Here is a 23,046-nt window from a genome sequence, read left to right as displayed (position 1 = left end):
ATTCATAAAGACTCTGTTTCATAAGATGAACCCAGAAACCCAAAATCATTCTCTTCTCCCAAACGTTTATTGAAATATTCCACAACAATCCCCTACAATTGGAGAAGGTTTATTACATTTACTGTGAGATTTTGCTTTTTTTGTGCTCTCTTAAAAACATCTGGCCAGAGACAGCAGATGGAAATCTCGATGTGACACTTGACTCCAACTCTCCCTGAATCCCAACATCACAGCGACAACACGGTCCTGTAGGTCCACGCTCTACAACATCAGGAGAACACGACCCCTTCTCACTCAGAAGGAGGCGCAGGTACTGATTCAGGCGCTTGTCATCTCCTGGACTATTGTAACTCTCTCCTGGCAGGTCTCCCTGCTCCATTCCACCTCTGCAGCTCATCCAGAATGCAGCAGCTCCACTGGTCTTCAACCTTCATAAGTTCTCCCACACTACTTTACTCCTCCTTTCTTCACTGGTTACCAGTGGCTGCCTCATCCAGTTCAAAGCACTGGTGGTCACACACCATGCTGTAAATGAAAGGAGCTCTCTGATGACATCAGGACCACAGAGAGAGACAAGTTCTACTGGCTCACATTCACACACCGCCGGACTATTTAGAGTCACCGGTTAACCCCCCCCCCCCCCCCCCCCCCCCCCCCCCCCCCGAACCAATGCAGACTCCACCCAGACAGGTGTGGGTGGGTTTAAACTCAGGACCTTCTTCGATCAGGGTGCAGGGCTCACCACACCACCACACATTACCACACACCACCATGCTGTCCGGTGAGCAGACATATATATATATATATATATATATATATATATATATATATATATATATATATATATATATATATATACTGATGTATATATATATATATATATATATATATATATATATATATACTGATGTTGCTGATCGCCTCCCAGCGGCGCTGCAGCAACATCTACAGTGAAGACACTGAAACATGACCTTTCTCCCTCCAGTCCCCCCCTTTTCCTCCCTTCATCTCCGGGGAGGCGGAGTCGGAAACGCGCAGCAGCATCGGTCCTTCGTGTCTGCAGCTCCTCTCGCTTCGGCTGTCGGTTCGGTTCCTGTCCGAGTGGGTTATTCTTCCAGTCTGCAGGAACGCGGAGGTTCTTCGGCCCAACGGACGGACGCAGCTGGCCGCACCGCGGGTTTCGACCCCGATCTGCCGCGCGTGTTGCCTCTGAGGTGGAAAGCCCCGGACGGAGGCCCGCAGCGCGCTCCGCCTCCCGCAGGCCTCCGGCCCGGACTCCCGCATTTCTCCAGGGAAATGGACGGATTTACCGGCAGTTTAGGTGAGTTCCCCCACCGCCCGCGCACCAAAGACCACCTGGTACCCGTCCATGCTGCTATGGCACAATAAGAGCCGCACGCGCCTCTGGCGCCTTTACACGTGTCACTGCTGTATTTATCAGAGACTCAGCACCGCCCCTCCGGCTGCTGCAGTGCCACAAAACCAGCAGCTCTTCTAAAAGATCCAGACCTGGGTCTGCTAGAGACCTGCAGAGGTACAGACCTGGGTCTGCTAGAGACCTGCAGAGGTACAGACCTGGGTCTGCTAGAGACCTGCAGAGGTACAGACCTGGGTCTGCTAGAGACCTGCAGAGGTACAGACCTGGGTCTGCTAGAGACCTGCAGAGCTACAGACCTGGGTCTGCTAGAGACCTGCAGAGGTACAGACCTGGGTCTGCTAGAGACCTGCAGAGGTACAGACCTGGGTCTGCTAGAGACCTGCAGAGCTACAGACCTGGGTCTGCTAGAGACCTGCAGAGGTACAGACCTGGGTCTGCTAGAGACCTGCAGAGGTATAGACCTGGGTCTGTTGTGTAATATTGAGTATTTCAATATTTAAACTAATATTTAGAATTATTTCTATTACTGAAGTATTTAAAAAATATTTGTCATGGTTTGTGTGATCCTGTTATGTTGGATTTCTTTGTCCTTTTGTCCTACTGGTTGTTGTTGTGTCGATGACAGAAAGCCAGTAGCCGATATCTCAAATGTCAACAACAATGTCTTCCTGTGGTTGGTCTACGTATTGTCGTGTCATTCTGGGCCCAATTCCTCGTACCTGGTTTAACAAAGTCGATGAAATGGCCTATTAGCCAGCTCAAATTAACCCAGGGGATTGAAGTCAGGCTATCTTGGTTCCTCAAAGGCTGATCCGCACTCGTACATATTAATAAGTGATTAATCAGGATAATCATGCGTCCTACTTCAGAAGAGATCTCCTTTTTCTCAGCTGATTAGCGAGAGATGATCATGAACGCATATAAGGGCTTCAAGACCATAATATGTACACTTGAATCATTTCTGTTGTATGAATTCAATGTATTATTCCTCTTTTATATTGTTCATTCTGTACTCATGACGTCCATCGCAGTCTATCCATCCCAAAAGGGATCCTCCTTCAACAATCTCTCTAAAGGTTTCTTCCCTTTGTTCTCCCCATCAAATGGTAGCTTTTCTTGTGCCAATGTGAGGGTTTCAGGACAGAGGATGTGTACAGACTGTAAAGCCCTCTGAGGCCGAATTGCAATTTTGGCTATACAAAATAAAATAAATTGAATTGAATAATTATGGAAAAATCAAACGCCACCCCCACTACACACTACCCCATGGCAAAATAATGCACGTTTTACAGGTTAAATGCGCAAGTGTCAGGAGCCTTCATGGTGATTTTAAGTAAGTAGATAAAACCCCAAAGAGAAGCAAATTCATACAAATTAATAGTTTTTAGGATGTAAGTATGTATAATATATATATATAATACATATGTCTATATGTGTAGATATATAGAACTAGGAGTTTGAATGTGAGTGTGTGTGCGGATCAGAATGTGTCTATTATTATTATTATTATGATTATTATTATTAACCCTAACCCATAATCAGAAATTAAATACATTGAAGCCGTGAAACATGGAACATCCAGAAGTTTTTAAGCGCCGAATGAACTTTACGAAGAGCACAACATTCAGCAGCTTTGCCAATATTCTCACATCTCAACACAAGAAATGTACAGCCTGAGGGACAGTGTGAGAGACGGCCTGAGGGACAGTGTGAGAGACGGCCTGAGGGACAGTGTGAGAGACGGCCTGAGGGACAGTGTGAGAGACGGCTTGGGGGACAGTGTGAGAGACGGCCTGAGGGACAGTATGAGAGACGGCCTGAGGGACAGTATGAGAGACGGCCTGAGGGACAGTGTGAGAGACGGCCTGAGGGACAGTGTGAGAGACGGCCTGAGGGACAGTGTGAGAGACGGCTTGGGGGACAGTATGAGAGACGGCCTGAGGGACAGTGTGAGAGACGGCCTGAGGGACAGTGTGAGAGACGGCTTGGGGGACAGTATGAGAGACGGCCTGAGGGACAGTGTGAGAGACGGCCTGAGGGACAGTATGAGAGACGGCCTGGGGGACAGTATGAGAGACGGCCTGGGGGACAGTATGAGAGACGGCTTGGGGGACAGTATGAGAGACGGCCTGAGGGACAGTATGAGAGACGGCCTGGGGGACAGTGTGAGAGACGGCCTGGGGGACAGTGTGAGAGACGGCCTGGGGGACAGTGTGAGAGACGGCCTGGGGGACAGTGTGAGAGACGGCCTGGGGGACAGTGTGAGAGACGGCCTGAGGGACAGTGTGAGAGACGGCCTGAGGGACAGTGTGAGAAACGGCCTGAGGGACAGTGTGAGAGACGGCCTGAGGGACAGTGTAAGAAACAGCCTGAGGGACAGTGAATGCTCGGCTGCAGTCTTTGGTGGTCACCATGTTACGTTACGTCTCCTGAAGGTCTTGTGATGTCATAAAGGATCTTTGATCTGGAAGAACTGTCTCCCCCTCAAACGTTAATATAACTGATAGCACTCCTTCATCAATGAGGAAGAGCTGTGAGTGGGGAGCTCATCCAGCGGATTAAACCTGCGTCGGACCAGGTTTTTGGATGTGTTGCTAAGGTGACGTTGCCTAACATGCTTTGTGGAACCTGAAAAGCCTGATCTGTGTAATAATATCCTGAAATTGATCCTGCTAACTCAGTGAGCCATGTATGAGGAACGGGACCTGTTTTCCTTGCTGTTGTTTTGTAGGTGACTACATGTCTGGAGCCAATATCTCAGACGTGAACAATTCTGTTGTTGTCTTGTTGTTGTGTAGATGACAGCATGTCTGGAGCCAGCGTCTCCGATGTCAACGACCGCCTCTCTGCTTTGGAGCTGCGTGTCCAGCAGCAGGAGGACGAGCTCACCGTGATGAAAGCCGCTCTCGCTGACGTCCTTCGCCGCCTCGCCGCCTCTGAAGCCTCCGCCTCTGCTTCCAAGAAACACGCAGGCAAAGGTATATAGTGATAAAAATAATAATACACCAAACGCAGTGTGTGTGTGTGTGTGTGTGTGATGCTCAGCCTCTAACTGGTCCTCTTAGGGTGTTCAGTGTTAACAGTAACTTGCTTCTTTCATCAGGCGGTGCTGCTCTTCGTGAAGCATACTCAATGTCTTCTATTGCCAATGGAGGAACACCTGGACGTAAGAGAGAGTCCACCTCGGTCACCAGGAAGGAGACAATGTCGTCTGCTGCCAAGAGGTGAAAATCCAGTCTAATATTAAATGACATTTAACTGACGCTTACATTGCATTTTAACCCGTGTGTTACATTCTGCCTGGGGAGCAATTAGGGGTCAGGTGTCTTGCTCAGGGACACTTCCACATGGCACATGGGGCGGCCGGGATTCAAACCGCCAACCTTGCAGCTCACAGCGCATCACATGACTCCATGCGCCACCATCGACCCCCAATAAACTCAGTCTATTAGGTCTCTCTGTGGGGAGCTTCCATTCATAGCAGTAACACACAGCATGAGATAAACGCTTTGTTTGGTGTAGGCGAGGAGGTAAAGCCTGCAGGAGCATCATCGTAACAAACCTCGTGTCTCCAGGTAGATGTTACTGATGTTGTCTTTGTGTAAAGCACTCTTGTTCTCCCTGGGATGTTTGTATTATTCTGGTTTGACACCAGGAAACATCACCAGCCCCCTGGTTCTATGGATAATGACCATCTTTCTTAATTCCATCAAGTTCTGTCAAGATAAAGTCTGTTCATATCCAGTTAATGTTTTTTTTAACCTATTACAGATTTGTCTCTCCAGCGCTTTGTTTTCAACCTCCCAGGTGTCTACAGACCGGATCTGATTGATCCATGCAATCAATGAATCTCCTGTGTATTTGAATATATCTGTCCGGGCTCCAGTCAAAACCAGGGCAGAGTAAACTGGACCTTGTTAGCTCAAACCACTGCTTAAGTAGCTCATTGGACAAATAGTTTGTATCACAAGGGAATGTGTTTATTTCGAAACTGAGTAATGTTTGAGTAATGGATTCTCTCGCTATTACGTTCTACACGTGAGTTGGAGGGCTACACATCTAATGAGGCTCATCCTTCCACAATATGGCGATATACAGGTGAAACTCAATATATATAACCCAGTAGGAGTAGAGTTAGTAAAAACCGCAGTAAGACGTATTAGAACCAGAGTAGAATGCAGTAGAAACTCAGAACCACAGTCAAACAACAGTAGAACCAGTAATTGTGGACTCTCAAACCCTGGTTTTGTCCACAGTGGAGCAGAGAGAAAGAAGGAGCTTGGCAGCCAGCGGTCTCCGATGGATGAGATCCAGGAACGTGAGGAGCTTCCTCACCCAAAAGATCTGTCTCCTTCTCCCTCCTCCCCCCACCCTCCCCAGAATCTCCAGCAGCAGAGACCTCTTCAGTCTGCTGACAGCAGTAAAGCCAACGTTCCTCCCAAAAGGTTCCACTTTGTTATCTGACCTCACTTCCCGTCAACGCTGCTCTGAGATCATTGAATCTTGTTCCTGAGGACCCACAGTCCATCTGACCAGCTCATGTGCACGTGTACCATTGTTTGAACACACCTAATCCAGCCAATCAGTGACAAAAGGGCAATAAAGCAGGACAGTGGCTCCTCAGGAGAAGTCTAGACGGACCTGTCTACTGAGGGCCTCCTGTCAAGTCTTTTGATGCTCTTTTTCCGAGAGTCTTCTGGAATTTTAAGTTCTCCGAGAGGCTCCTGTAGTCTTCTGGAAACCCTCGATACTGCTGGTACTTGCTGTTAGAAAGCCCAGGCGGGATTGGTGTTTTTATTTACTAACATTTCCTTCTTCTAGCTTCTCCTTCTGAATCTTTTTCTGGAGCTTCCTAACTCCTGGTCCTCCCTTAACGCTTATAACTCTTTGATTGTAGAAATCTATGGCTGCCTTTTATCAAAACCATTAACCCTGTTCTGCTCCCAGCTTCACCTGAAGATCTCCTTCTCTTCTCCTCTTTCTCCTCCAGCGGGTGGCTTGAGTTCACCTGACTAACCTCTGCAATGAAAAAAAACAACAAAAATAAATATATATATATATATATAACATTGTTTCTGATGGTATGTGCACCATCTTACCTGGGTTTGGTTTTCATTGGTCTCTGATAATCTTCAATATGAATATGCTCTTGAAATGAAAGCTGGAATCTGATGATGAACTGAACCCATGAAAGATGGCCGCCAGATGGACCACTTATTCGGTCTTTGACCATCAATGTCCTTCAGCACTTAACAGCTGTTTGTTATTTTTATAACATTATTCATTACAATATATTGTTATTACTATAACATTATTATTACTGTTACCCTAATGCTGCTATTATTCAATATTATTACATTATTATTTTGTATTATAACTATACGTCAAGAATCCGCCATTAATGACAAACCTGATGAATCTATTTTCTGTCCTAATGGAAACACTTGTGTGTGTCTGTTCTCCCTGTGTGTGCGTCACCCTGTGTCTGTGTGATCAGAGGCCCCAGTGTGAAGCGTTCTCAAAGCAGCACCTGGGACAGTTCAGAGGAGAACAGGAACAGACTTGTGAAAGCTGCTTCCACCTCCAAGCTGTTGGCCAAGGTGGTGAAGAACGCCGACAGGTACAAGTACCTCTGAATACTGTGTATAAATATACATACTTTATATATATATATATATATAAAGTATCCGCCACACCAGCCTGAACCGTTGATACAAGGCAGGATGGATCCATGCTTTCATGTTTACTCCACCTTCTGACCCGACCATCTGAATGTTCAGCTGAAATGAGACTCATCAGGAACGTTATTGCCAGAATATGTTGGACATACAAGGAATTTGACATGTTGTTGGTTCATGAAATTGGAAAGTAAGACAATGGACAAGAAAAATGATTTACAGTACAAAATAGAAAGCTATAGGCTAGGGGGATATGTCCGGGGTCAGAGGGGTCGGCTACAATCTTTCTAGCTCGCTTCAGCGTCCTGGAAGTGAACAAGTCCTGGAGAGACGGCAGATTGCAGCCAATCACCTTCTCTGCAGAGCGGATGACACGCTGCAGCCTGCCCTTGTCCTTGGCTGTGGCTGCAGCGTACCACACGGTGATGGATCGTCTTCCAGGTTGCACGTGTTGTGCGTTCACAGATGGTATTGTGAGTTCCTTGGTTTAAACGAGTGGTTATTTGACTTCCTGTTGCCTCTCACATCAAAAAGGCTTTCACCTCCACACACAGGTGCTTCCTGGATATTTTCTCTTTTTGGGACCATTCTCTGAACGCCAGAGATGGTTGTGTGTTTTAATCCCACTAGATCAGCAGTTTGTGACGTACTCATACTCCGGGTACCGTACTCATACTCCGGGTACCGTACTCATACTCCGGGTACCGAGGAGTGGTACCAATATAGCACCGCTTGGTATACAGATTTTGGGGCTTGCTTTTGATTCCTGAGCCGATTGAAACCCTTTATTTACACACTCTGATGACACCATCCTCGCAGCAGCTAACGATAGCTTAGCGCTTGTGTAGCTACAGCGGCTAGCTAGCCATCTACCTTCTATTTCTATTTATTTAAGTCAGTGTTTCCCTCCATTATTAAAGTGTGATGTTCTTTCACCAAACGCAGGCAGACTATTGTGTGCACATAGGAGAGCACGCGCTCACCAGCGTGCGCCCCCTCCCGTCGGACGCCCCCCCCTTTGCTTTGTGTCTTTATTTCACGCAGCAAAGCGTTGACTACATATAGAAATAAAAATAAATTCGATCACACCCAAGATAAACAATAAACAACATACTCTCGTGCTTAATGCAGTTCTTCTGTGTTGCACCTGCTGCATTCATGACGTCAATACATCGAGACACACGGAGTCAATCCAACAAAAATGCTTTTCAATGTAACATATCTTTTAGTTCCTGCACAATGAGCATACATCTAAAATTAAATGATTTATATTCCCCTAATTCCAATAAAATAATACACACAGCTCTTACAGAGGGGAAAAACCAAGTTAATAAACTGTAAATGGTTGATATATACTCAGACCAGCCCGCCTGCATCAACATCTACGTTAAAGTGACTTTTATTATATTTTATTTGATTCCTCTTGGACTTGTTGTCCATTGTCTGTTTGATATTATGCCCCAACTGCCAAGTCAAATTCCTTGTATGTCTGACATATTTTGGTAATAAATGTTTCCGGATTCCATAAATCCCCTCTCTTCACCGTTCTGATGCTCGCTTTGACCTTCAGCAAGTTGTCTTCAACACGTCTACAGGCCTTAGTGCAGTGAGTTGCTGCCATGTGATTTACTAATAAGCAATCGAACAGGTGTACCTCATGAGGTGCCTGGGGAAACACTGACATCAGTACAGAGATAAAAAAAGACAATCATTTTTTTCACATTGAGATCATTAAAAAAAAATTAAATGTGAGCTGTGTGTGTGTGTGTACACATGTGCGTGTAAATGTATAATGTGTGTGTGTTTCCTGTTTATATTTCAATCTTTAATTCTGAATGAAATGTGTTTTAATGTTTCAGACACAAAGAGCCGGTCATCAGTCAAGGTAACTACATAAAGCATATATATTAGTAATATATATATTCCCAATCATCATTATTATCTGTGCTTGCACCATATTTGTCCCTTTGTGACTTTTGTCTGCATCGTCATGGTGACAGAAGTGATGTCCGAGGTCGTGGAGTTGTCTTTGGAGTTTCATTAATTTGTATCGAGGAACTCACTTTAACTGTATTAGATCACCGGGTTAAGTGATTACACTTTTAAAACGATTAGGCCGTTAAAGATGGCTTTGAGATTAGTAAAGATGCTAGTGAGTAACCCTACTACTGTCTGTGTATCACTACTTTTTTTGGTTATTTTTCATAACTTTTCTAGTGGCTTGTCTCATGATGATGAATTCCACCTACATTTTTCCAAAGTACCAATGACAGAACTTATCTGAATAATGTTGTGTGATTTAAAACGAGCCCAGATGTGACGGTGACCCAGATGCAGTGTTTCTCATACCATTATATATGAGGCGGCCGTCCACCTGGAACCTTCTGGAGTAGGGGGTTAGGCTTGATGGTCCAACGTGCCCCGTTGGATCTCTTCTTTTAGTTACTCTTTGAGTTTGAGTTCTTGTCGTTTGTATTGTTACTGTTTCCGTTGTCTCTGGTGGTGTTTTTGTTGAGTGACAATGTCTTTGTCTCAAACCAGCCAAATTGTCGACACGAGAGAAAAACAGTCAAGCTGGTAAGTCCTGAGGAGTCATCAGAGCGAGCTAACACGCTAACAGCAGCTGAATGAGTGCTTCCTGTTTCTATTCTTCATCTCTTTTGCTCTCTTGCTCGCCGATCAGGTGATGTCACACCGGTCTGTGGCTCCACCCCCTACTGTTGTTTACCTACATATATGGTCAAATGCAACCGGAACTTGTAATTTGCGATATTCGGCTGTACAAAATAAAATGAATGAATTGAATGAGCTGTTAGTCAGGCTAGTTCAGGCCAACCTTGCTTTACCTAGAGTATCCATACTCTTAACTAACCACCAGGTTAGGATTATAGTATTTAACCGGGGGGTTCCCTGGGAAGCACCGGTATTACTACTGATCCTAACCTAGTGGTTATATTCAAGCGTATCAGGAGAGAACCAACTCTAGATGTTCCCCAGGTGTTTCCTTTTTGTATGTTCATACAGCATGTGTTTATATACGAACCAATGGCCCTCACCTGTTTCACTGTCCCTCACATCTTCACCTGTCTCTCACCACTTCTTTTAAATGTTGTTTGATCTCCTCAAAGATCAGTCATTATCAGTAAACTTTGATCTTGTGTCCAGTGCCCTTGTTTGAAATGTTAAGATACAGTTTAGTATTGATATTTTGCCTACTGAGTCCAAAAAGCAACCATTGAGAAGCAAAAGATAAAAAGGTGACCATAATGAAGATATAAAGACACCACAAAGCGATTGTAACAGGATTGCTCTCTAGTAGTAGTTGTTAATAAAACTACAACAACAACAGATGACCGTGTTTGTGTTCGCCAATTAAACTTAAAGAATCCGACCAGGCCGCCGTACAACTGGGATTTACTTCTCCATCCTGGAGAGATAAAGAAGCACCCACACTGCTCCTCTCCCAACATGTCTCTTCCTCAAAGTCTTCTCTGCTTCTACTTTTGCACCCACCCATTGAAGAGGAGATGAGGTCCAGGTGTGTCTCCAAGCACACCTGGACCTCAATTCCCCTGTTACAGTGGTTGGGAGGCTTATGGCTGGAACATACGCTCCCTCCACTATTCTGCCCTTCAGCCCTTACAGAGACAAAAACAAGATATAAAGACAAAAATTGACTTGTAAATTCTCAATGAATGGTTTTATTTCAGCATTATTCTTTTTTTGTACTACATTTATGTCCACATTGAATCTTTGTTCTCCAACATGTGTTCTCATTCTGTCTGCCCTTTCAGAGGGGAATCACATTAAGATGTTCATGCGTGGCCGACCGATCACCATGTTCATCCCTTCAGATGTGGAGAACTATGAAGATGTTAGGACAGAACTTCCATCAGAGAGACTCAAACTGGAATGGGTGTATCCTTTATATTCGGTTATATTTGTGCTACTAATCAAGCAACGTGGTGCTTAGTAATTGTCAGCTGAGGTTCCAAATATAACTTTCTTGCTACTGAAATAGTAGATTAAGAAGCGTTTGTATACCAAGTTTAGGTAAAGGCTCATTTGATCTTTAGTAAAGCTTCAATTTTTTTCTGGCAGTGTGGGGGGGAGGCGCCCCCTATTATAATGGTAGGGGAGACACTGTATACAGTAAAACTTCAGTAGAGCTCTTGTAAAGCTTTAATAGAGTTTCACTAGACCATCAGCACATTACCCGGTGTTATTCATGTGTTTCCTTGACCTCCTGCAGGTATGGCTACCGAGGTAGAGACTGCAGAGCAAATATTTACCTCCTTCCAACTGGAGAAATCGTCTATTTTGTTGCATCCGTCGTTGTCCTGTTTAACTACGAAGAACGAACTCAGAGGCATTATCTCGGACACACTGACTGTGTCAAGTGGTGAGAACTGTGTGTGTGTGTCTAGGACTGATAGGTCCATGAACATGTTGCTAGGCTACTTCCATCTCAACATCTACCCTGCGTAGGACCACCAATGTGTCCATAAAAGACAGTGGTTTGGAAATGTCTGGGCTAAATGTCGGGAGGTTGATGGCACTTCAAACACATACAACAGTGTCTAAAATACATGCGTTCTAAAGTGATTACTCTTTACTTGTAAGACTTTGGAAGAAAAACAAGCGTCACAAACTATCGCAATTAATTTCAAAATGTGCTATTTCATTTTTAAATCTATTGACAGCCTGCGTGTGCGTGTGTGTGTGTGTGTGTGTGTGTGTGTATTTTTTATTGAGATATATATATATATTTCAATCTGTGGTTCTACCGTGACAAGATGTAGAAAAATCCAAACGAGGGAATATTTATGCAAGGCAGTGTGTGTATATATAAATATTTGGATATATGTTTCTCTCCCTCAGTCTTGCCATCCATCCTGATAAGATCCGCATTGCCACTGGACAGATTGCAGGAGTAGACAAAGATGGACGGGTGAGGGCAAAACTAATTTGAGATCCCATTGTAAATATGACAGACTAAATTAACATTACATTACATGTCTTTAGCTGACGCTTTTATCCAAAGCGACTTCTAATAAGTGCATTTCAACCATTAACCTTGACCCTTGTGCTCAGGCCGTGCAGCCTCACGTCCGTGTCTGGGACAGTGTGAGTCTCTCCACCCTGCAGGTCATCGGGTTAGGAACGTTCGAGCGAGGTGTCGGCTCTCTGGCTTTCTCCAAGGCTGTGAGTGGTGCTCAGATCTCTGTTCTGTACATCACAAACAGTCATGTAGACATGTAGACTTAAATGTCTCCCTTTGTCAGGACTCTGGTCAGCACCTCAGTGTTATTGACGACTGCAACGATCATATGTTAACAGTTTGGGATTGGCAAAAGAAGTCCAAGATCGCTGAGATCAAGGTGAAACGTTCCTCTCTTATTACTGCATTCATCAGAGTGTGTCACGTTGAATCTTTATACTTGTGTCATTTTTAAAAATTGTATTCAAGTGCGCATATCTTTCTACAATTTAAGTTATCTGTAAAACAGACACGTTTTCATGCACTGACCTGGTTGTAACTGGCGTCTTTCAGACCACGAATGAGGTGGTGCTGGCCGTGGAGTTCCACCATACCGACCCAAACACCATCGTCACCTGTGGCAAGTCCCACATTTTCTTTTGGACCTGGTCTGGGAACTTGCTGGCTCGTAAACAAGGAATCTTTGGGGTGAGCTAACTCTTTAGTTCCGGTCTCTAGTCCTGGTCCAAGTCTCCACCAAGTCCTGGTATAACCCACGATTCCCAGTCTTTTGTCCAGGTCTAACAAACCCTGTTTTCTTTCTTGTTTTAAGAAATACGAGAAGCCAAAGTTCATTCAGTGTTTGGCGTTTCTTAGTAATGGAGACATCCTGACTGGAGACTCTGGGGGGGTCCTGCTGGTCTGGAGCAGGAGCTCTGCTGAGACCCCCAGCGGGAAGGGTCCCAGAGGTAAGTATTTATTTAACTGGAAACCCTGTTAGGGGTACCGAGTTAGATAACTAGTCTCACTACAAGAGTACTAAGAGTCACTAAGAGTTATTACATTTAGAGTCCCTCACATTTGGTTTCCTCATCAGATTTGTGTTTTCCTCATTGATTGAATTAGCTTGATGCTTTTCAACACTTTCTCAATTTAAAAGTAAAAAAAACAGTAGATCGAGAACCAAGAGCTGTGATAGGTTTGGGAAACCTCAGATATGAAAAGGAGCTATTATATCTCAGTGAATGAATCAATATAAACTCCATTGATCATTGAAAAGTAACATGAAACTTTATATAGCTATTATTTACATATATATATTTATTCCACACTCTTTATTGGAAGATCAATCCTAATACCCTTTATTTATTTAATTTCTCCTAGTCAGAAAGACATCACATCAGTGTTTCCCCATGGTCTACAAATGTAGGGGAGCAGCTACTGAAAACAGCTGTAATGGATATAAACAGCGAAACATTCAGAAGAGTCGTTAAACATAGGGCTTTAAATGTGCTTTTAGTTTCTGACCACACACTCTTTATGCCTCCATCTTTGTAAAGACTTCAGTTTGTGTGTGTATGTGTGTGCGTGCGTGTGTGTGTGTGTGTGCGTGCGCAGCATTTCAGATCAGTCGGCAGGTCAAAGGTCATGAGGGCAGTGTGTTTTGTGTGTGTGAAATGAGGAGCGGCACTCTGCTGACCGGAGGAGGGAAAGATCGAAAAATCATCCTGTGGGACCATGAACTGAGAGCTGACAGAGACATTGAGGTGATACAACGTGTACTTGTAGCTTTGTGGGCTCATTGACATTGTGCATTTTCTATCCCCTTACCATAAACTCAACAAGTACAATACCTAACATGAGCCTGCCTGTAAGTTGAACCCTCAAATAGGCCTTAAGAGGTCTGATCCAGAGTGAGAACCAATCAAATTGTCCTCACTAGTCTAAAACTCAAATTGGTGCTCACGATGATAGCTCTACTTGTAAAACAGGTAACACCTACACTTTCAGCTCTTAGTTTTTTAGTAACTTTGGTAAAAGTTCCAAATATGAACTTTAGGATTAGATTGGACCAGTGGTTCTCAAACAAGACCAGTCGGGCCCCAACCATTTTAACAAAACGGTCCATGCTGAATTTTATTGAAATAAAAATATTCCATGAGTCCTTTAATTAATATTAGAATAACATAAACATAACATAAAATGTAAGTTACTTTCATGTAAACCAGATTGCGCCATCAGACAAAAACAAAATCACTTTGTTGGAACAACCCAAATAAAGTTATGCAAAACAATAATTAATATTTGTCAAAATATATTATTGTATTATCCGAATTAACATGTTTTGTACTGAATATCAATCCAGGATAATAACAATAAAGTTCAACCTGTGGAGAAAAAAAAAAGTTAAAATATTTGGCATCAAGGTCTCCGTGTCCTTGAGAAAGACACTGAAGCACCGGTGCTTTACAGCAGCACACTGCTCCTTAATTTCTATGGATGGGTAAAATGCAGAGTATGCAGAATAATTTCTCCATGTGGGATTAATAAAGGATTATAAATGAAATAATAATAGCTTACATTTTTTTAAACTTTTTCTTTCAATTTAAAAATGTATATTTCCCCCAGCCCTCCACGTCCCACCTATAATACCTCAGTGCCCCACCAGAGGGTCGCGCCCCACAGTTTGAGAACCACTGGATTAGACTAAGATTAGTAGTTAAAATCATTGTTCCAGAACCTGACAGATGATCACATGATGTTTTTCTGTAGGTGCCGGATCAGTACGGAACCATCAGAGCAGTGTCTGAAGGGAAGGGGGATGAGTTTCTAGTAGGGACGTCTCGTAACTTCATCCTAAGAGGAACCTTCAATGACGGCTTCCAGGTGGAGGTCCAGGTGAGACCGCATTATGTCTTGCTGAATTGAAGAACGTTATTGTTGATTTTGCCCATGGTCCAGGTCTGTGCCTACGGTCTTCTGTGTGTCATCTGATGTGTTCAGGGTATTTGTTGTGTCTTGTAATGGGTTAGGGTCTTTCTGTTCCCTTCGATGTGTTCAGGGTCACACAGATGAGCTGTGGGGTTTGGCCTCTCACCCGTCCAGAGGTATGTTCCTGACCTGTGCTCAGGACCGGCTGGTCTTGGCCTGGAGTTCAGAGGATCACAGTCTCCAATGGAGCCGCACACTGGAGGTGAGTGGACGTGTGACCGCTGAATGTTGGAAGGATAATCAACAGCGGAATGTGAGACGATAGATGGATGATTGACAGCAGAATCTTGGACGATGGAGAAATTATTCACACATGAATGTTGGACGATAGATGGAGGACCGCTTTGTTTGAATGATTGACTGCTTTTTTTTTAATCCCTCAGGAACACGGACACTGTGCAGACTTCCATCCCAGTGGAGCCGTGGTTGCCATAGGAACACATTCTGGAAAGTCAGTACTAATCATTTAACCCTTCGTTACAAACCCAGTCACCGTCGACAGAAATCCCGAATTGTTGCCATTTTGCAGTTTATGTCCACCACATAACATCAATAACAGGCACTCATCATCAACCAATTCATTTTATTTGGTATAGCCCGAAGTCACAACTTACAGAATTGCCTCAGAGGGCTTTACAGTCTGTACACATGCAACATCCTCTGTCCCGAAACCCTGACCCCCTAACCCCCTAACCCTAACCCTAACCCTTCAATGGGGAATAAAGGCAAAAAACCTTTGTGAGAACGTCGGAGATTGTAAAAGATGTACAATACATTCAATTCCTATGACAGTAAGGCCATCGTACGGCAGGACCACTGCAGGGATCGATAGAACCACCATCCACAGAAGCCTGTGGGGAGGGAAAGCACAAAGACTTTAGGAAAGGGTAATGTTAGTTTATGATGACAGTAATATGATTAATATATAAAATAGTAATAATGATGATGATAGCATTAGCAGGTGTCAGCAGGGTCATGGCAGGAACAGGCTCCAGCTTGAACTATGATCCATGGAAACCTGTGAGGCGAGAAAGCCCAAATACTCTGTGGAAGAACCAAAGTTAATGAAGCAAATAAATGTTTACAGTAATAGAAATGGGAATATCAATGGTGTTATGCTACGTTCACACCAAACGCAAATGTGTCGCGTCGCCTCAACTTCTCTAAACGCACCGCTGGACTCTGAGTACATTTGTGGTCAATTTGCGTATTCTGACCCGATGTGACGGAAAGGGGGCGTGGTTTGTCGTGTTTTGTACTAACTAGCATCCGTAGGCGCAGACAGCTCGGTGAATTTCACCGACTTCCAGTTCGGCTGGCGCGGGGGGGGCTCTGACGGTCCGAACGGCTGGCGGGGGGCGGGGCGCTGGCGTTTCCTGCCGACAGTTCACTGACGGCCCGGCTGTTACCCGGCGGGGCGTAGACACTCCGGCGCAGGCCGCAGTGGACGGACCCCCGGAGGGCTGGTTTTGGCCGCGAGTTTGACATATGTGAATTAAGCACTCGCAGGCCACATAAAATGACGTAGCGGGCCTTGAATTTGACACATGTGCTTTACAGCGTCTGACTTTTGCCCTTCACTCCCAGAGCAGAGCGTCATTTCTCGCCCTACACGTTTCCTCCTTTATATACACTGATATTTTCACATCTAAGAACACTTGAACACCTGCTCCCTTTTATCATAACACCAAAGGTTTTCAAGATAAACTTTTGGGTTTCAAAGGAACTTACACCCTTAACCCCCCAGTGGGATTGTAGGCAATCATGTGTGGACAGATGCAAAAAAACAAATGGATCAGTGAAAAATCATGTGGGTTTCAGCTGAAACAACACGATGCAAAGAAAGTTGACCCACGCAGTTCCTGAGACACTCACAGTATGCAAATCGATCAATTTTCCCCCAACAGTCCCCCTTGTCTCATCGTGGTTTAACTGGTCTGTCTCACCGTTGTCTAACTGGTCTCTCTGTCTCAGGTGGTACGTTCTGGATGCTGAGACCACCGACCTGGTGGCGATCCACACTGACGGAAACGAACAGCTGTCATTGATGCGGTTCTCTGTCGGTGGGTGAAGTCATACAAAATGATCCTGTTTACCAAGCAGATTAACTGTTTCCATGTGAGAGCACTACATGACCCAGAATGCCCCTCTCTGTGTGGATATAGATGGCGGCCTGTTGGCTGTGGGATCTCACGATAACTTTATTTACCTCTACACCGTCGCAGAGAACGGACGCAAGTACAGCCGCTACGGGAAGTGCACGGTAAGAGAGCACTTTGTTTCCTTTGTTTTCATTTTTCATGTACTTCATTGTGTTTGTTGTTTGTTTTATTATTTCTTCTACTGCTGTGCTGGTTTGGGCTGAAAATAATCCCTTATTTAGACTCCAATGATGTGTAGAGTCTGATTGTTAGGTTATCAAATATGTATCAGGGCCCACAGCTGCATCCAAGGTTCCTACCCCAGAGGACGTGTTGGAACTGGTTGAAGGCAGGAGACCATACATTTTCTCTCTAATCCGCTTAGTAATAATCTCTTTAAACGTGGCTACAGCGCGTCAAAATCAGATTGATACGACTGTAGAAACCCTAGCCAAGGGGAGAACATTCCGGTACTAGGAATTCAAAGATTATTAGACAATAATGTATATAATATAATAATAGATGTTGTGTGAAGTGAGCATTAACACAGAGTTGTCGAAGTTAACAGTCGGGTCCTGGGTAGGAGAATCTTTCTCTGGAAAGAGAAGTAGTTCAGTCTTGTTGGGGTTGATTTTGAGGTAAGTGGACAGATGAGAGATGTCCGTCAGACCCGAGTGAGGGAAGGTTGAGAATTAGTTTCGTGTCATCGGCATAGCTGTCGTAGGAGAAATAAGAGTCAAAAATGAGGACCTGACAGAGCCTAGAGAGTTAGAGAGAAGAGGAGGGGACCCAGGACGGAGCCCTGAGGAACTCCAGTAGTAGGACAAGGTTCCGACACAGATCGGGTGGTTTACTGTGTCAAATGCGGCAGAAAAGTCCAGAAGGATGATGACATGCAGCTGTGGAGTTGCTCTGAGAAAGCAAGGAGAGCAGTCGCTGTGGAATGGCTTGTCTTGAGGCCAGATTGGTAGGGGTCAAGAAGGTTATTACGGTGGAGATAGGAGAGTTAGTTTAAAGATAACACAGTCAAGAGTTTAGGACGGAAAGGGAGGAAGAGAGACCGGGATCATGACTACTGTGGGATTTCTTGATGGCGCAACAGCTGTGCACGTGTAAGTTGAATCCAAGGGGTTGAAGAAGTTTTCTTTCTTGGAAATGAATCTTGATTCAGGAGGGGCTATCTTTAACCTGACCTGAGGCCAGGCCGGAAAAGTTTGAGAGGGGTAACTTACAGACCATAGTAGAGGGACCCCTGTCTCTGGCTTGGCCAATCAGCTCTCAGTGCTGTTTCATCAAGAGAGCAAAATCAATCAACATCGCGCGTTGGGATTCAGAATAGTCCTATTTTTGTGCAACCACCTTGGACCCAGTCGGGTCTTCTCGTGACCAGGTCCATAGTTAAAGGGATTGTTAAAAGAACAGATCAGAGGTAAAGGCCTGAGGAGGATCCTCTGGCAACATGTGAGCCACAACATCTTGACCCTGGAGCGGTGGTCCTCTCAGTCAGGGAGGAGTGGGCACAGTCGGTTGGCAACCAAGCTCAGCCATTGAGAATGGAGCGACACTACCAGGAGTGTCTTCATATCATGAAGGGTCCTAAGAGGTATGCCTATGGAGGATATATGTGCTGCGGCCTTAAGGGCAGCACTGAGCACATTCACAAAACACTACAGAGTGAACGTTGCCACCCCTCACCCACTGGGGAGGGTTCTTTGGCCCAATTCCTCTGCCTGAGCAATAAGAGGGGGTTACTTGTAATCCTTGTGACTCTGTTGATATGTCATCCAGTGTGAAGCACTGCCTCTGGAGGTCAGTAAGGATGAAATAGAACAAAAGTGACGTATGTAACTATGGTTCTAGGAATCCTGGATGACCGCCTAGAGTTCTTAGTCACTCGGAATCCCGTGAACTCACGAGAAGATTCTGTAGGACTGATCTCAGGATGACACCGGTACTTATACATGACGGGAGGGGGGGGTCATCAGAGGTCACAGGTAACATTGTTGGTATAAAGACTTCACCTGTGCGAGACAAAAGATCCAGTGCGAAGCAGTTTCCAGGATTCATAGATCCGTAGTTACATAGTCACGTAACTTTGGTTTTACGCTATGGTGGTTTTGTTTTTGAGGCTTGACAAAAAAAATAACTGTTGTTTTTCGGTTTTGGCACAATGGATATTTATTCAAAAGGAATACCTTTCGGAACCCTAACCTACCCCTTTGAGGTGGTACTGTGTTGCTTAAAATAAAACTAAACTAAAATCTGTATAATGTCGCTGTCAAGGACCTTTACCTGGATCATGATCATAATTTGCTGAAATATATACTGGCCCATTTTTTACATTCTCTCTTCAAGATATTATGCTGCAGTTATATTTATTTTAATTATTATTTTTATCACAAATATGGGGAGGACTCCAGGCCTGCATAGTTTTATGATTATTTGACCTCAATGAAGGCCTACACATGCCAGTGTATATTTTTCTCCTTTTCATATTTTTATATTGTAATAGCAGGTAAAATAGCAATAGAATGTCAAGATTTGTCTTTATTCTATAATTTCATAAATACAACAAGCTATAGAGAACTACAGATACCAGAAGGCATGGTTGCTGAAACAGAGTCGGTGTGTGTTAATGAGTTAGCTGAACGTTTCCACAGGGACATTCCAGCTACATCACACACCTGGACTGGTCGCCTGACAACAACTTCATCATGTCCAACTCTGGAGACTATGAGATCCTCTACTGTGAGTACTATGATGTTACTGTAGTTCTGTGAACATGTTCTAGTGTTGTCTGGTCACTCTTCTTTGTTTCCAGGGGACGTTCCAAACGGTTGCAAACTGATCAGAAATCGATCTGAGTGTAAAGACATCGACTGGGCAACCTATACCTGCGTACTGGGATACCACGTGTTTGGTTAGTTCACCTGCACACCTGATAGACTGAGAATACCTGTACCCAAAACACAGATTACACCTATGTACATGTAGGGTTCACTGCTGTATTTCAACTCAAATTCTGCCAATAAATTGATACAAACACGTGATTTACTGTTTTTATCCAAAATACTTTGTGAAAAGTTGTGTCTGTCTGTCTGATAGGTGTGTGGCCGGAGGGTTCAGATGGGACTGACATCAATGCTCTAATCAGATCTCACAACAGAAAGGTGATTGCTCTGGCAGACGACTTCTGTAAAGTTCATCTGTTCGCCTACCCATGCTCCACCCCCAAGGTGAGACACACGCACACAGACACACAGATAGAGACGGTGTAACTAAGACTCTTGCTCTACTGGGTTCCGGTGTAACTAGGGCCCTAGCTCTACTGGGTTCCGGTCTAACTAGGGCCCTAGCTCTACTGGGTTCCGGTCTAACTAGGGCCCTAGTTCTACTGGGTTCCGGTCTAACTAGGGCCCTAGCTCTACTGGGTTCCGGTCTAACTAGGGCCCTAGCTCTACTGGGTTCCGGTCTAACTAGGGCCCTAGTTCTACTGGGTTCCGGTCTAACTAGGGCCCTAGCTCTACTGGGTTCCGGTCTAACTAGGGCCATAGCTCTACTGAACCATAATCCTAAGCATTCCAGAGAAAATGTCATCAGAACATCAGAACACTAGATTGATCAATAATCAATTTCTTTGTCCTCAGGCTCCCAGCCATAAGTACAGCGCTCACAGCAGTCATGTGACCAACGTCAGCTTCCTGTATAATGACAGTCACCTGATCTCAACCGGGGGTAAGGACACCAGCATCATGCAGTGGCGTTTGGTGGAGAAGTCTTTGCTCTCCCTCCCTGACGGCCTCTTGTCTAACCCTGCCCCCTCCGGAGTGGACCCCCTCTTCAACCTGCTTCCTCCCACTGGGTCGTGTGTTGATGTGGCAACACACGATCCAGTCCTTCCTCCAACAGCCAATGGAACCCAAGAACCCTTTCCAGACACCCCGCCCCCTACAACAGGGGATCCGCCTACATCTGAGTTAACCCCTCTCCATTCCATTTCAACGCCTCCCCCCTCAGACAGCACCGTGAGTCTGAAGGACAGTCTGGAGCCGAGTGATGACACAGCCACGCCCAGTGATGAGGGGCTCCCCCCTCTCACCCCCCCCTCATAGATGCGTTCATGAGTGTCGCTACAGCTGTGTTTGTGAGGAACAGGATGAGTTTCACACCTCGGGAGGAGACTTAGTGTAAAGATCTGAGTCAGGTTTACATTCAGTTTAATTGGGTTTAGTGATGGTTTAATAACTCGGAGGTAAGCTGGGGTTAACACAATATGATACATAACTCAGTCAGATCCCGGAGAGGATACAGATGAAACACTTATTGATATCATTCAATGTAACTTACGCTTCCGGGGGAAATCTGTGATGTCCATCCAGAAGAAATGCTTTAGAACTCTTTTTTTTCTGCTGATCAGAGATTATTCAGCAGACATTTAATATCTCCTTTAAATGTTTAATGGCCATTAAACGTCTGCTAGATTTCAACTTAATGTGAAAAAATCGAATCACGACATATCTGTGGTCCAGGTATAATGGTTTAAGGGCCTCTGGCATACATTGTCAATGAGAGGCCTATAGAAGTATAAACGTATAAAAGTATATGTGTTGGGATTCAAACCTGTGGCTCCAGTGTCCCATGTTTCTTTTCAACAGTCAACTGTTAAAAGTCACTTTCCTTCAGTTTAATCAAATGTGGTGTCACATTTTGATACACCTGGAGAATTTTGATTTACCTGAGGAAATACTGGAAGGAGAGCAGTTACCTGTCACACCTGGACATTTACTCTCTTCCTTTATAGTTTGAAATCACAGACTGTGCAAGATGTGCTTTTTACAGAGAGCAGAGTACAGGCCTGGAACACAAGTGTGACAGGTGGCTATCAGCTAACTTTTTCTCCTTCAATAAACAGTCAAGCAGTTAGACCGGAAATTAACCTGCAAGTCTTAAATGTCTTTTAGAAACATGCTGTTTTTTAAATTTGGTTTAACAATTGTAGTTCTTTAGATATAAAGAAAGTAATGATGTTTTATCAGTGTCTTCTAATGAGAAATGCCTTAATGATTATTGATCATGAGTTTCTAAGCAATCATGTACTATGAGCTGCACACAATTCTGTTTAACTGCCAATCTCCATAGGTAGGTAAAGTATTCAATTTAAAAACTAAAAATACATATTTGACTGATTTCTATAAATCATCCTTGATATATGAACTACCCAGTACAAACATAAGAGAGTAACGTTAAATTACACAAAGGAGAGAAGTCAACTTCCACTCCTTCACTAACAAAGCATCAACCACGCAGGCACACAGCCTTGTATCTCGTATATAAATTGAGAACATCGAACCGTAGACAGGTGAGCAGTTAGTAAACACATGATATTTCTGTTCACCATCAAGGGCGGCAGCTCCTCAGTTACACTGTAAAAATCCCATTTAACGCTCACATTTCTCCGAAAATCAGGTCACAGGAAAAACACGAGAACCCCTCTTCTGATAGGCTGGATTCAGTGACTCACTGAAAGACCGCTTTTAGTTTTTGTCTCTTCTGGACCATTTATGTTGAAAATGAATGTCATGATGGAGTTGGGGCCTTTCAGTGGAAGAAGGGGGGTGTGGGTCGTTGGATGTTTTTGCCTCGTTGATACTTTTCATCTTTTTATATGCTCGTCTCTCTGAAGGGATAGCATGGAGTTTTGGGACTGGTGCCAGAGGGGTATGGGGGTGGGGGGATTATTGTTTGAGGCAGTGCCATATGGGGATTTCTGGATTCAAATGTTTATTTTAAAGATTACACAAAATGATGATGATGATAATGTTCATGTGACTGTTTTGAGCCAATGTAGTCTTCTCTGATGCATTCCTATCAGACGAC

General features: G+C 44.3%; 1 protein-coding gene across 3 annotated transcripts; it reads left to right on the top strand.

Moving 5' to 3' along the window:
- Positions 1-947: 947 nt before the first annotated feature.
- Positions 948-22,446, top strand: LOC119213847 (echinoderm microtubule-associated protein-like 4). Of its 3 annotated transcripts, XM_037465010.2 has the most exons (24): positions 948-1,321; positions 4,177-4,356; positions 4,482-4,602; positions 5,635-5,823; positions 6,876-6,998; positions 8,916-8,941; positions 9,598-9,633; positions 10,851-10,974; positions 11,309-11,458; positions 11,938-12,007; positions 12,151-12,261; positions 12,342-12,437; positions 12,611-12,745; positions 12,870-13,005; positions 13,655-13,803; positions 14,810-14,935; positions 15,099-15,230; positions 15,412-15,479; positions 17,003-17,091; positions 17,194-17,291; positions 19,830-19,917; positions 19,991-20,089; positions 20,275-20,405; positions 20,817-22,446. In XM_037465010.2, the coding sequence occupies exons 1-24, from the start codon at positions 967-969 to the stop codon at positions 21,279-21,281; spliced, it is 3,297 nt and encodes a 1,098-aa protein (XP_037320907.1). In that variant the 5' UTR covers positions 948-966; the 3' UTR covers positions 21,282-22,446. The 3 variants fall into 3 exon arrangements, with proteins under 3 accessions (XP_037320907.1, XP_037320909.1, XP_037320908.1); XM_037465012.2 differs by lacking the exon at positions 5,635-5,823; XM_037465011.2 differs by lacking the exon at positions 9,598-9,633.
- The last annotated feature ends 600 nt before the right edge of the window (positions 22,447-23,046 follow it).

Source organism: Pungitius pungitius, chromosome 13 (genome assembly GCF_949316345.1).
Source record: "Pungitius pungitius chromosome 13, fPunPun2.1, whole genome shotgun sequence".
In the NCBI taxonomy this organism is placed as follows: Eukaryota; Metazoa; Chordata; class Actinopteri; order Perciformes; family Gasterosteidae; genus Pungitius; species Pungitius pungitius.
This window is presented reverse-complemented; position numbering and strand designations above follow the sequence as displayed.